The following is a 14,146-nucleotide window of genomic DNA, read 5'->3' as shown; positions in this document are numbered from 1 at the left end:
AGTCCCGCTGGTTTTCCTCTGGATGGAACCTTGGTCTCACAGGATGTGCCTGCCTCTCCTCTCCCGGTCTGAGGGTTGAGACTTGGCCTCTGCAGATGTCCTCTAGCAGAGCAAAGAGAGTCTCTGCCCAGTTTTCAGGAACTGTGTGACTGTGCTTCTCAGAGCACAAAGGGCTCTGAGGTGTGAGCCAGCTCCCCAGCTCTGCCAACCCAGGCAATGCTCAGTTACGGAGAGAGGGCAGGGGCGTGCTTCATCCAGCTGGACAACGTGTGGGACCTCCCAGTGTATGTCAGCCCATCCCCCGTCCTCTGCCCTCACAGCACCCTGCACCTTCCTTCTTAGCACCTACACAGTGACAGCTGTCTATTTCTATGAGTCTCTCTTCATTGTTCTCTCTAGATGGGAAGCTCCATGAGGGCAGGGTCTACGTGTGCTGTATTTCCACACCCACCATGGTGCCAGGCATAAAAAGGTATGAAATAAATCATCACTGAATGAGTGAGTGAATGAATGAACCATCAAGGCAGAATCACCTCTGTCTTCAGGCTGGACTATCAGGAAGACTAAGAACCTCTGGGCTCCCACGAAGTACTGGGTACTTTCCACATCTGATCTCATTAAATTGTCCCAACAGGAGTTGGACAGTAGAGAGGAGTATGGCGGTTAAGAACTTGGACTCAGCAGTCAGACTACCTGGGTTTGCACCTCCGTTCTCAACCTGCTACCAGGGTGACTCTGAACCTGTGGCTTAACCTCTTTGTGCCTCAGTTTCCTCACCCGTGAAAGGCACACAGCTCCCGTCTCACGTGGTTACCGATCACACATACACAGAGACGTTAGCTCAGTGTCTGGTTCATGGTAGTCTCTCCCATACCCCTCCTACCGCTGTTAACAGCTCTGGAAGGTGGGTGTCTAATGATGAGGAGACCAAAGCTCAGAGATGTTGAACAGCTGCCCAGTAAGTAACAGACTTGGGCCGCTCCACAGCCTCTGCCCCAGCCTTACCTTGGGTGCGGTACGTGAGCACGGCCACGGTGAGGTGGATCTCTGTGGGTGTGTGGTCCCTGGAGGAGCTGATGGAGTAGTACCGGGGCTTCAGGACAGGCAGCTGGGAGAACAGGAAGCTGGCGGACACCCGCAGGGACGGGAATTCCTCCAGCACCTCCAGGAAGGTGGGGCTGTTGGTGAACTTCCACTTGTTGTAATCAGATGGCTGAAAGCCAAGGGCAATGTGAGTGTCTCAGGGCGCTTGCCCCACACGGAGGGAAGAGGCTGTCACAATCCAGCATTCATTCATCCACTCCCACGGCAAACACTTCAAAGCACCAGGTGCTGTCCACGGTGCTGAGAACATCGAGCTAGAGGGGAAAAAGTTCCCGTCCTGGAGGAGCTCAGGCCAATGAGTAGCATTTCTCTAACTTGTGTGCTTAGAACTTTGCTGTCAGCAACTTGCAGGTAGGAATCAAACCTTTATTCTAATCTAATTTGGGGAAGGGCTTCAGAATCATACAGACCTGGGTTCAAATCTTGACCGAATGCCCTTACTGTCTGTGGGATCTTGTCCTCATTACTTAACCTTTGTGGAATGAGGATCGCATCACCTACCTCGTGGGGATGTTGTGAGAATTAAGTGAGAAAATGTGTCCCACGTTAGTGCAATGCAGCCACAGGATAATGGCAGTGGAGGTGGCTGGTATCAAGATAATGAGCGATAATGGTGACGGTAATAATGATATTCAGTGCCTTTTGCAAAGACTTTGGTCTAGAAAGTTGCAGGTGAGTTAATGCCTTCTCTCATTCATTTATTAATTCAACTACCCATCTGTTACTATGTCCATTATCCATTTATCCACACCATCCATCCTCCAACACTTCCTAAATTCCAGGCTTGTTCTAGGTATGGGGAATAAAAGACAGAGTGGCCCTCCTTTTCTAGCTCATTTCTGAGGAAGTGCACTTTGGTTGCATCCTGCAGACATTCAAAACAATTCAGTTTACTTGACACAACTATGTCCTAGAGATGGGGCAGGAGAGGATGCCTGACTTCCTCCCAGCCTTTGACAAATCGCACTTTGGGAAGCTGGGGTGGATTTCCCCTTGGAGGTTAAAGACCGGCTCTAGGCTCAGGATGACCCTGACTCTGGGGCCCTGCTCCTGCCTCACCCACCAGCCCCGACCTTCACCTGGCACAGGGTCTCCAGCCTCTGCCTCTCAGTCTCGTCCGTGGCCAGCTGGGCCAGCTTTCGGAGCAGCAGCTGGGTTGGCGGTGTGGTGATGTCCAGGAAATAGGTGAGAGCCTGGCTGAGTGAGCAGGTGGGCAGTCGCTTGTCCCTGACCCAGTAGCTGCCTGGAGAGGGAAGAAAGGGGTCAGGATGGGGAAAAGGCCCCATTTAGGTTTCCCAAAGAGTGATGAGGCATCTGGGATAGACACCCTCTACGCTCCAGCTGCAGGGGAGAGAAGACACTGAAGTTCTGGTTCCAGGAACAGCAAAAGGGTTCATGTGCCCAACTCAAGTGCAGGAAGATGGTGCCCAGAGATGGGGCTGCCAGGAAAGGCTGGTCCACAGCCCTCCAAAGGGCACCCAAGTCGACACAATCCTGCAAAACTAACTATGTACCAGAGTCTAGTCCCTCTCTGGACCAGACCTGAACTTTAGCAGGACACACACAGCTGAACTACAGACTCACCATGACTAAATTCACCAAAGACTGATGTACACCCAGAGGCCAGTTCTTCATTTAGAGAAAAGCCCATAACTGCAGTCTCCAGGGGTGCTAGACCAAGAGGTGCTGGGTGAGCAGCACTCAGCCCAAAGTGAGGTGGCAAGTCTCAAGGAGTGCCGAGAGGCAGTATGCAGGGCGGTCACAGCATGGACACTGGAGCCAGTAGACATGGGTTCAAACTCTGGCTCCCCACTTACTAGTAGGCTGACTGAGCCCTCTGAACTTGGGTTCTGTCTCTGTGAAATGGACGTGATAATAAAACCTGTCCTGCTGAGTTTGCATGAGGACTGAATGAAACAGTACACGTATTAGGTAAAAGTATTAGTATCACATTATTTCCTCTAGACCCCAGGCCTGAGGAGCCACATCTGTCCCCCTACAGTCACAAGGATGTCTCTGTCCCCTTATCCCCGAGTTTCAGGCTCTCTCACGCTCTCCTGGACAGTGGGGAAGAATGCCAGACTTCGCTTCTCAGGCTCCTGTTGTCCTATTTTGGCCACTCTCTTTAGGGCGACACATTTTTTGGAGGTACCATGATTGCTGAGGAAGCTAAGGCCAGGGAGCTAGTCCAAAGGGCTGGAAGGCCCGTGATTACTGATTTCATTAGTTTTCCTCTCCTAGTGCCTGTCACCCAGTGCTGTGCTCACCGCATAGGCTGAGAGCCTTGCCTTAGCACACAACGGGGACCCTGACCCCTCCCCAGGACAGCCTCATCTCTCCAGTGAGGATGGCCAGGAAGAGCCAAGCTCTCCTGGTCACCCATGGTCTGGCCCTGCCCATTGCCCACAGAAGGTGAGCATAAATGAGACCTTCGATGGGGAAGCAGTATGAAATCAGAATGCCATGAAAATGCAATATAAATTCCAAAACATAAAATTTGGGATCTGAAGAGACTTTCAGGGTGTATTAAACTACCTTCCTCTGACCTTCTGGACAAATGTCGATTAGCCCATGGGAAATGGGTATTCCTCCATTCCTGCACTTGTTTGGTGCCAGGAATTGTGGTGAAGGTTGTACACGTATCTACTCATCTGTTCTGCACCACAGCCCTGCGAGGAAGGCTCTATTATCTCTATTTTAGAGACAAAGAAACAAAGCCTCGGGAGGTTAACTCCTATGCCCAAGGTCACATTGCTAGTAAGTGATGGATCAGGGACCTGCATCTTCAAAGCTCACCATTTTTATAGTTTCCACATTTCTCTATCATGTCACCAAGCAAGCTGCACATGTGTGTCTGTTGTGGGACTAAAGAGACAATGCAGGTATTGATAAAATGCTGGCATCAAGTAACTACCCCCAAAATGGTGGCTGCTACTGTTATAATAATAATAATAATAATAATAATAATAATAATGACTATTTTTGCATATCTGCATCCTGTACTAGGTAGTGAGCTTTCTGAGGACAGACACGGAGTCTCATTCATTTTTGTAGCCCAGGGCCTGCTTGGTATATAGATGCGAGTAGTTAAAATTTTGATGGAAAAATGAATCAGTCAACCAACAAAAGTGGCCGGGTAAGCAAAGAATGAAGGGGAAAGATAGCCCAGCCTCTGGTGTTGGGCAGATAGTCCCAAAGCAGCAGCCCTTCTTGTTGGCCCGGCGGCCGGTCGAGGACTATGTACAAGGCTGCTCTGGCGTGGGCTTCAGAGGCCCACCACTCAGCAGGAAGGAGAGGGTTAGCTGCCCGTTTGCAGCGCAGGTCCGGGCCCAGCCCATCAGCGGGGCTGGGGCTTGGTGGGAGGATGCTGGGGGCAGCCTCAGCTGAGGCTTTTGTGCAGAGGGCTCACCGTTCTCGCAGAGGGTCTCCAGGCGCATGGGTTGGTCGGGGGCAGGGCCATCCACCACCCGCTCCAGGATGCCTTGGACCAGGGCTGGCTGGTTGCCTGGGAAAACTCCGAGGTGCTCTCCCGGCAGGTAGCTTGGAACTTGGCTGCCCTCACAGGAGAGTTCCACCAGGAGGGTGGTACGGCTGCAGAAGGAAAAAGAAGCCTCTGGTTACGCCACCAGGATTTCCTCCAGCACTCCCTGATGGGTGGGCCAGTTTCCCCAGGAAACGTGCCCTCCTTTCATTTTCCTGCCCTGTTCCATGAACAGGATTGTCGGCATCCCGAGGCTGTGGTGCTCAAGAGGGGTCGGGGCTGACCCGGCCTGTGGCTTCTCCGTGGGGAGAGGGTGGACAGTAATCCTCCCATGCAGCCCTCCCAAGCCCTCAAGAGCTTGACCACAGACTCCGCCTAAAGAAAGCATCGCACTGGGAGGTATGTGGGCATTGAGACAAACCTTTCCTAGTGTCTAGCACAAATCTGGTTCTTATTAGAACAGCCCACTTTTGCTAATGAATGTAAGGACAGCACAGAAAAACAAAACCTACAGAGAAACCACACTGCTGGCTGACCTGGCGGGGAAAGGTCCTTCCCTGCCAAAACTTTTCCTGAAAGTTCTTAAGAAAGCCAAATAGTTGGAGTTTTTCTTGCCCTCCCCTTTTGGTGAAATAGTTAAGTCACAAAGGACAGGAAGTGAAGCAGGTGCCTCGTTCCCAAGCTGGAAAACTGGCCCATGGTTAATGGAGACACAATGTAAAGGTGCTGGTGGCCACAGGGGTTAACAATCAAGCTGCTCCTACCAACGCATCATAGCTAATGCCAGTGGACACTTCCCTCCTCTCCTTTATAAGACTGACTTGCTCTGGTCTTTCCTGGATTAAAATAAAATCTGTGGAACGTCACCCAAGAAGTCCTCTCCTTCGCCCTACCTGGATTTTGGACTCTGTAGATTCTGCCGCGATTTCAGCCTCATGGTGAACACATGCTTGGCGTGCATACTGCTGAGGGCTGTGGGACAGAGAGACAGAGAAGTGGCAACGTGGCTCTTAAGTGTTGGTGGGGCAACCTCCACATGCTGAGTCAATTACACCCAGACGTTACCCTGGGGTGTCTCACTGTGGTGGTGCTGGGGTTTTCCTTCCCTCCCTTGTTTCCCCACTGTGTTTCTGAATCACAATTAAAGACCCTTGGTCTGACAGAGGATGCTTGTGCCGCTGCTAGGTATTGGGAAATGCAATGTAAATGTCCCAATATGGGAATTTCTAGGACATCCCATGGCTTGGGATCCACAGGAGAGCATAGTTGAAGCTGGGGAAATCCTAAACCTGAGGAAACGTGTAGGACCTCTGTAGTCCTGGTATAGGAAAAGAGGAAGCACAGAAGCACAGCAACCAGAGGGGCCGTTCAGAGTTCCCAGACTGTAGCCTGGAATTGTCCCTGTAAAATGTTCTTCATAATACCTGGCTGCCATTAGAGCAGGAAGGCTGGGGCCCAGATCCCAACGTGGCCGCCTGCCAGCAACTTGCTGCACCTCCCTGAACTTCAGTTTCTCTGTCTGTGCCTTTCTCACAGGATGAGTGTCAGGGATCACTTAGAGCAGGTGGGCAAAGAGTCCAGCACAGTGCCTGGCACGTAGGAGCGCCCTTCTCTCTCCACTGCCCTCCCAGGGTTTCCTCCTAAACCGCCTCTCTAAGAGACGAAGCACGCCCTCAAGTCTTGCATCCCAGCAGACTCTTGGACCCAACAAGAGAGAGACGCCTGGTAGCCCTAGGCTAGCTGCCTCTGTTGAGGGTCTTAGTGGTCTCCTTGACCCTGGGCTCAGGACTCAGAGACACCCACCCCGGCAGGAAGAGCAAACAAGCTCCGTGTGGTGCAGGGAAGCAGGTACCTTTGTTGAGGTCCAAAGGCTCTGAGTCTTGCACGAGCCGGTAGTGGTGCAGGTCCCAGGTCACGTTGGCAGTGTAGAGCTTGGGGATCTGAATGTGGTGTTTGCCCCGGATATCGAACGTGTCACAGGCTGCCTGGATGAAGATGGAGCCGATTGGTGTTAATAATCATCCCTGTCATCGGCGACACCACCACTGCTGGGGCTACCATCTTTTAAGTCCTTGCAACTGAGCTAAGAGCTTTGTGTAATGACTAAGCACACTTATCTGGTTGGGCTGTTATGAGAACCCCCAAAATGGCTGGTCCTAGCACACAGTAGCTATTGCTATTATTATGAATCTTAATAATGACAGCATCTCGTTTTATCCACATGCCCACACTATGACACAGGTGTGATCACTCCCATTTTCCTGATGTGGAATCGTGTGAGGAGACGTGGGCTTGGGAACCATGTCGGACCCACTCAAGGTGGTGCTCGTAAGCCCCACTGCTGGGTGAAACGCTTTGCTTCAGTGAGTTCTCTCAGTCAGTAGGGTCAAGCCACAGGTGATAAAACCTACTGAGATATCCCTGTCCCCAAGTTCTCTGTGGCTGGGACACTGAAACAAGACAAGGATGTCAGGAGGTGACCTGGATAATCAGAGGGGGAAAGATCTTAAACCACAGCTTCCCAAGGGCAGGGAGGTGTCAAGTGGAGCTCTTCCGGGGGCTGTGGGAAAGCAGCAGTGACTTGAGCCCTCAGGCCTGCAATCCCGGCCCACACCCGGGACGACGCCTATAGGACCCAGCAGGGGTCGTGCCCCCCAGGATGCCCAGCACAGGAGTCCTGGGCACGAGTGCACCGCAGCCTCCCTCCCGGTGCTGTGCGGCAGCTCCGGCTGTGAACTGACCTTGAAGGTTTGCACGGCCCAGCCGCGGAAGGCCTCCTCCTGCCCGCTGAGCTCGTCCCCTTCCCCTGCTGGGGCGAGCTGAGAAGCCCCCAGCTGGGACAACTTCTGGTCGATGTCATGAGCAAAGGCGCAGAACTGAGGGTACATGCTGGAGCCGAGGCCAAACACGGCATACCTGCCCGAGGAGGACACGCACGGAGCCTGGGTGAGCTGACCCCGCCCACAGGCCAGCCTCCGACCCTCGCGCCCCAGCTGGGCAAGGACGGCCAGTGCACACCCCCTTCCTGTCCTCCCTGGCTCCCGAGCCTCGTCTCCAACTCCCATGACCAACCCCATGCCTGGCCTGCAGAACTGTGAACGGGACTTAGTGTCCCTGCTTTGACCCACAACACCTCTGAGGACAGGCTGTCTCTGGGCCTGGACATCCCAGGAAGTTCCCACTTATACACACCCAGCTCCATCCCTGGAACCCAGACTCTGGGAGTGGGGAAGAGATTTACCTGAACTTGTTGGTGAGTTCTTTCAGCATGAAGAGGGACTTCTTCAGTTTCTAGAAAGAGAGAGAACCACAGAGTTCTCACGACAGGATTAATAAAAGCACCACTTTCCCCTTTCCTCTGGTGGCTCATTTAAAAACTGGACATATCTGGCAGGAGAAAGTTCAAGATCCTCGCAGGGAAGTCGGTTTAGGTGGGGCCGCCTGGCTGAGACTCAGGGACAAGTTCAGCCTTAGCAACTCATGTGGGCCTGACCTTTGGTGGGGGGCGAGGACAGCCCAACCCCCAGCCCATCCAGCCCTGGCAGAGGGGAGCCTGCCTTATAGCAGGGCATCTCCAGAGGGACTCCTGATGGGACATGAGCCTCTCTTCTTGTCAGAGTGACAACTGGTCCTGTATTCTCTGAAATAACCCTGATTTCCCAGGAACTCAAGATAACTTTAGGTGGAAAATAAGTGTCAAATCACATGGTAAGAAAGTATTCTTTTTTTCTTTAATTTTTTATAGTTATTCCTGTTTCAATTATTTCATTCTTTTGTCCTGAACACTAGGGAGAAAATCTCAGACTTAATGGTGCTAATGGAGACTTAACACTTCTCTCATATTTACTTATTACTCTTTTTAAAAAACAAAGCAAGCCATGGTTAGGCAACAGCATCCATCTAAAATTCAGTACCTGCTTGGCTTTCATTGGATTTACCTGGGACCAATTTTTGCTGGCTTTCCATTTGTGAGAGTGATAGAAAGTTTCCTCTAAACATGAATTTTTGAATTTAAAAAGGCAGGTCAATTTACTGAAACATATTAAGCACGTCACAGGAAAGGCAGCTCACTCATACAGAGGAAATTACGAAGGAGGCAGGCCAATGGCTGACGTTAGGGCGACCCAGAGTGATCTGAGCTCTCACTCCCGAGGGCCCTCCTTAGGACATGCTGAGTCCCCAGATCCTTTCCTTGGTCCTCTTGGGCTTTACCAGACCCCAGACCCCTGGGACTCAGACCACCCACCTCTCCGTTGCCGGGGGAGTCTCCATTCCCAAACGTGCTGGTCACCACCAGCAGTAGCTGTTCCTCCTCCAGATGGCTCAGCCGGTATTCGTCCATGCAGAGAACCTGCAGGGCACCCAGGGTGGACATCAGCCCTTGCTTCCCAGGCTGGCGCCCTCCACGGCCTCCCCAGACACCCAGCGCTCCCCTCACCCTACTCAGGCCGGGAGTCCCCTTCGTCATCTCGGTCCCCTGGTGCCGGGCACAGAGGAGGTGAGGACTTGACAAATCCCTGTCTACTGAACCTATCTGAACACAGCAGCCTCGATTCTTTGATTCTCCCACGCTAACACATCCGCAAGCCCTGGAGGGTCTGCCTCCAAAACACTGCCTGTCCCAAATCAGAGCACGTCTCACCGCTTCCATTGCTACCTTGAATTCTGAGTGTGTGGACATATTTTCCACAAAAACGGGATGAGCAGGTTACAAAAATGACAACTCCTCTGGCACCTCGGGGACCCAAATGCTTTGCCTGAAGCTAATCTCAGGTGAAATGGGTCTCGGCCTCGCGGTTCTATCCAGGCTTATACCTGACCCAGGAGGCCTTCAGTGATGGAGGATCAAATCGAACACTGGTGGAAGGAAGGAGTCCCCCTTGGGAGTTTTGTTTTATTTCTCTGCATCTTATTCATCCTCTGCTCCCTTCACATTTAACACTGCACCCTGTATAGGAAGTGTTCTGTGAATGTGAATAAAATCCATCTAGAACACCTCATGTATATTGAGACTTAGCGTCATTAAGAATGTGTTTCTCAAACTGTGTTCCCTGGAACACTATGAAAAGCTTATTTACTAGGTACGTTTGGGAATCCCTGGACACACCTCTCTCCTTCTATCACAGATTTTCAGTGTACATCAGCATGCCCAAGGCTCGGGGACATCCAGGAGCGGAGCAATCATTTTAACTTGCCCCAGACTTCTCCGGGCATAGGCTGAGTCGGCTACCTTAGGGTTGAAGGCACAGCTGAACAAGGCCCCTAGGTCCCGGGCCAGTGTTTCTGATCTTCCTGTCTCTGTTGCAAAGAGGATCGTGGCTCTGACCCGGGAAGCCATTGTCTCACGCATCAGCACTGAGGCAAAGAGCACGGCTCTGTGGGGACAGATATACTCTGTGTGCTGAGTCAGCCTTCCAGAGGAAGACGGGGGCCCAGCATTTAAAGTGCAGCAGATCAAGGAAAAAGAACCCAGGTTTCTCATGAGCTACAACCCTGACTCACCGCCCTTCTCCTCCTCTCCCCCACTCAACCCACCACTCAGCCCCCTTTGGGAAAATGGAGGAGAGAGAAGGCTGGGACAGAGGTGGCAGGTGACCCTGGGAGTTGGTGTCTGGGTTTCTGGGAGCCAAACCCTTTCTCTCTCTTTTTTTTTATAGCTTTAATATACCTTTTAATTTATTAATTTAGTTATTTATTTGGCTGCACTGTGCAGCATGCGGGATCTTAGTTCCCCAACGGGGGATCGAACCCATGCCCCCTGCAGTGGAAGTGCAGAGTCCTAACCACTGGACTACCAGGGAAGTCCCTCCAAACCCTTTCTCTCTCTTTTTTTTTATAGTTTTAACATACCTTTTAATTAATTAATTAATTAATTTGTTTGGCCGCACTGTGCAGCATGCAGGATCTTAGTTCCCTAATGGGGGATCGAACCTGTGCCCCCTGCAGTGGAAGCGCAGAGTCCTAACCACTGGACTACCAGGGAAGTCCCTCCAAACCCTTTCTCATTGTTCCCTGCCCTTCAAGGCCTAGAAGGAAGGGCTGAGGTTCAGAGGTCAACACTGGCTGCTCCCACTTACTTGACCAAGACTTTGAATCGAATCTCTCTTCTCCAGGGTCTCCGCCTCTCATCCTGCCAGACGTGGGTTTTCCAGGCCTCCACCTTCAGAAAAGAGGGCAGATATGTGGGCAAGGTGGGCCTTGGCTTGGCTTGGGCTTGGAGAGACAGAAGGTCCTCCATGCCCTCCGTGAGCTGGGGGGGTGAGCAGGCCCTGTCCCCACCCTTTCACTGAAAGCCCCACGGGGAAGGGCTGCATCTGTCTGTCTCCATCCAAGTTGTAGCTCATGTCCGGCGCAGAACCTGCACACGAACAGTTGACTGTCTCTCATTAGTGTCCCCCTGGAAGGAAGAGGCTGCACATCTCTTTCCTTTTGGTGTCTGATCACTAGGAAGGCTATACAGATTGTATATAATGCATAGTCTGCCCTGGGATACCTCTGAGAGTAGACGAAGGTGCTATGACCACAGGCACAAACGATCCCAGGCAGTCAGTCACACTAATTATCACTTTTAGAGTAAGGAAGCTCTTCCCCAAATCTAACCAAAGAGATTTTCGACAAAAAAATGAGATCATTTCACTGGGTAACGGTTCCTGAGTGCACTCTGGGTTGGACACTGGGCTGAGCTGTTACGTACACCAGCTCATGTGATCCACACAACCTCCTCCATCGTGGAGTTGATGACCATCCTTTTAGAGATGAGAAAATCAGGGCTTAGATGGGTGAAATGACCCACCCAAGATCATAGAGCTAGGAAGTGGGAGAATCACCCCAGATGTATCTGACCTGGCAGCCGAGCTCTTCACATGTGACTGTCTATAGCCCTCCCGTGCAGGGGGGCACAATGGTGGTCGCCCTCAGGAGCTTAAACTCCATCAGAGCAACAGGCTACTAAAGATACCATAAAAGGTATTTGCTTCAGTCTCACTTCTTGAAGAAGTGAGAAGAAGTAGAAATGGACAAAAGCATCCTTGAGGGAAGCCTGAAAAGCATTAGAAATATGCCTCTGTGTCCCCGATCCTTCCTTGTATATCCTGCATTAGTGAGCACACATGTGCATAGGCACATGCAAACACACACACAGGCACACATGTGTACACACATGCACACACGTGCAGACACACACACTCTCTCCACCCCTGAGCTCCCAAGACAGAAAGGAGAGGAAGGCCCCTCTCTTACCTGGTAGTAGTAGTAGGGGGACAGGACATAATTTAACATCTCCTGGTGGAACACGGGGGTGATGCTTCCAGAAATTGGGGGGACCAGCCAAATCCAGTCAGCTGGGCAGCCCCCTCGGGACCGGTACTCATACTGCATGTACTTCATGAAGGACTCTGCAGCCGAGTGGTGGTCCATGATGGTCACATTATGCTTCTGAATCAGAAGGAGGCAAGAAGCGGAGTTGAGGAGAGGGGTCGGTTGGCTGCAGGGCTCCCAGATGGACTATGGAAGGGCCTGGCAATCTGTAAAATGGGAGCACAATCCCCTCTGGCCCCCTTCTCGGTGCTGAACATAAATACCCAAATTCAAAGTATTGTCAGAGCCTCTGAGGGACCCAAGCAGTCACCATGGCCATGGTCAGCCCACAGGCTACACGCTGCCCCTGCTTGGCCCTCTGGGGACAGTGTCCAGCTTCTCAGGTCCACAAGTCTCCCTGAACTCCCACAAATGGCTCTCTGGATGCTGATGAATCAAACCACGGTGGCTTTTTGTCACTTGTTGGTAGAGAGGTCCAGGAGTCACCTCCCCAAGGATGCGGCTGTCTCAGCCAAGGAGGAACTAGGTTCTTTGGAAGAGGACTGAAGCACTGGGGGGAACCACAGTGCACGGAAGACAAATCACCACAATGTCCCACATCCTAAAATTAGAAGCCACGGGGTCTGAGCCTTCCTGGAATGATCCAACAAGGGCAGCCACGTCGTCTGGAGCAACTCATGTAGTCAAGAGACATTGGTTTCATGGAGTGGTTCAAACCTTGGCCTCTCATTAGCCATGTTACTTTGAGCTATTAGTTCCTAAACCTCAGTTTCCTCACCTGTAAAATGGGGATGGTAATAGTTCCTACATCACGACGTTGTTGAAAGAATGCAATAAAATAATACAAGTAAAGCATAAAACGTGCTCAGTGAACGTTAGCCACTATTATTATTTCTATCTACCAGGTATTGCATACAGAGGTGAACGACGTGGCCCCTTCTCTGCATTGGATCATACTCTAACTGGGGGAGGCAGGAGGACGTCAGCCATTTCACATGGTCTGATAGAAGCTACGATGGAGGTGAGTGCAGGTGCTGACGGAGGGCCGAGGGAGGGCTTAGCTCATACAGGGGCCCAGAGGAGGGATGGGGGATTTTAGAGGCAGTTTCTAAGAGGAAGTGAGTTTTGAGAGATGGGTACCAGTTGGGCAGCAGACGGGCAGTCTCGGAGGAGGACACTGCATGAGTCAAGGCCGGGAGGCAGGAGAGGAGCCAGTAGGCTCCAGTAGGACCAGCCATGCCTTCTAAAATTTTATACATACACACACTGCAACTACTGGGTGCCAGACCAGTGTTAGGCTCAGGAGCTGATGATGAGAGCTGTGAGAATGGTTGTAACAGTAATAAATAATAATAACAACAAAACTAATGTCTTTTGAGTGATCACTGTGGGTCAGGCAGTGCAGCTAAATATTTTGCATTCATTTTCATATAATTCTTACAGTAACCTAGTGAGGGAGGTACCATTATTATCTCCGTTTTACAGATGAGGAAATGAGGCCAAGTCTTTTGAAGCTGACCCTGAAGGAGGGTCATGAGGAAGTCCTGGAGACTCTCAAGCAGTGGAGGGACGTGGTCAGCTGGTCAGGAGACAGTGGAGGGTCAGCAGTTTCCTGGGACATATCCGCATCCTGCCAATATCAGAGCAGATGCTGGGAGCCTGCAGGAGTCAGGATGTGTGATCCACAGCCAGGGGGGCCTTCCCGAGCTGAGTCAGCCCCAGGGGGCTCTTCCTGTCCTGCCTCGGAGCTGTCCCGTGGCCCCCACTCCCCAAAATCAGACACAAGCTTGACGTGCCTACAGCATGACAAGCTCTGGGGAACAGTGTGTGATAATATGTATTTACTGGGTGTTTAATGTCAGCTCCCACTACATTCCACAAGGTCAGGGTTTCTGTCTATTTTGGTCACCACTCACACTCTTGGCCTGGCCTAGGGCCTGACACATGGAAAATGCACAATAAAACTTTGCTGAATGAATGAATGACCCTCTGCCCTGTGGTCTGGCCTCCAGGGCATCTGCCAACTTTGTGGACATGGTCCCAGCTTCTAAAGTAATAGCTTCACACGTCCATGGCTCCTTCCCCAAAGGAAGGGGAGTGTTTATATGAGTAACAGCAGCAGGTGGACCAGAGGGCTCAGTCCCACACAGGAGCCAACCTGCTGCTGATCAGACAGGGAAGCAAGAGAGACAACTGCTCAGGTGGACGTGGCCTCTCATTCATTCATCCCATACATACATGTGC

The 14,146-nt window shown here is 51.7% G+C and overlaps 1 protein-coding gene across 1 annotated transcript in view; it reads right to left on the bottom strand.

Moving 5' to 3' along the window:
* Positions 1-14,146, bottom strand: part of NOS2 (nitric oxide synthase 2) — a 32,048-nt gene that overhangs the window by 4,062 nt on the left and 13,840 nt on the right. The window contains exons 11-21 of the mRNA XM_082603711.1: positions 11,825-12,019; positions 10,663-10,745; positions 9,816-9,960; positions 8,832-8,936; positions 7,827-7,876; positions 7,327-7,501; positions 6,438-6,570; positions 5,479-5,557; positions 4,514-4,695; positions 2,184-2,347; positions 1,006-1,213 (exon numbers count right to left, since the gene is read on the bottom strand). Of these exons, the coding sequence (XP_082459837.1) occupies positions 1,006-1,213; positions 2,184-2,347; positions 4,514-4,695; positions 5,479-5,557; positions 6,438-6,570; positions 7,327-7,501; positions 7,827-7,876; positions 8,832-8,936; positions 9,816-9,960; positions 10,663-10,745; positions 11,825-12,019 (1,519 nt within the window). The remainder of the gene's footprint in view (positions 1-1,005; positions 1,214-2,183; positions 2,348-4,513; positions 4,696-5,478; positions 5,558-6,437; positions 6,571-7,326; positions 7,502-7,826; positions 7,877-8,831; positions 8,937-9,815; positions 9,961-10,662; positions 10,746-11,824; positions 12,020-14,146) is intronic.

The sequence above is a fragment of the Mesoplodon mirus genome (genome assembly GCF_964341445.2).
Source record: "Mesoplodon mirus genome assembly, chromosome: 18".
NCBI classification, from domain to species: Eukaryota; Metazoa; Chordata; class Mammalia; order Artiodactyla; family Ziphiidae; genus Mesoplodon; species Mesoplodon mirus.
This window is presented reverse-complemented; position numbering and strand designations above follow the sequence as displayed.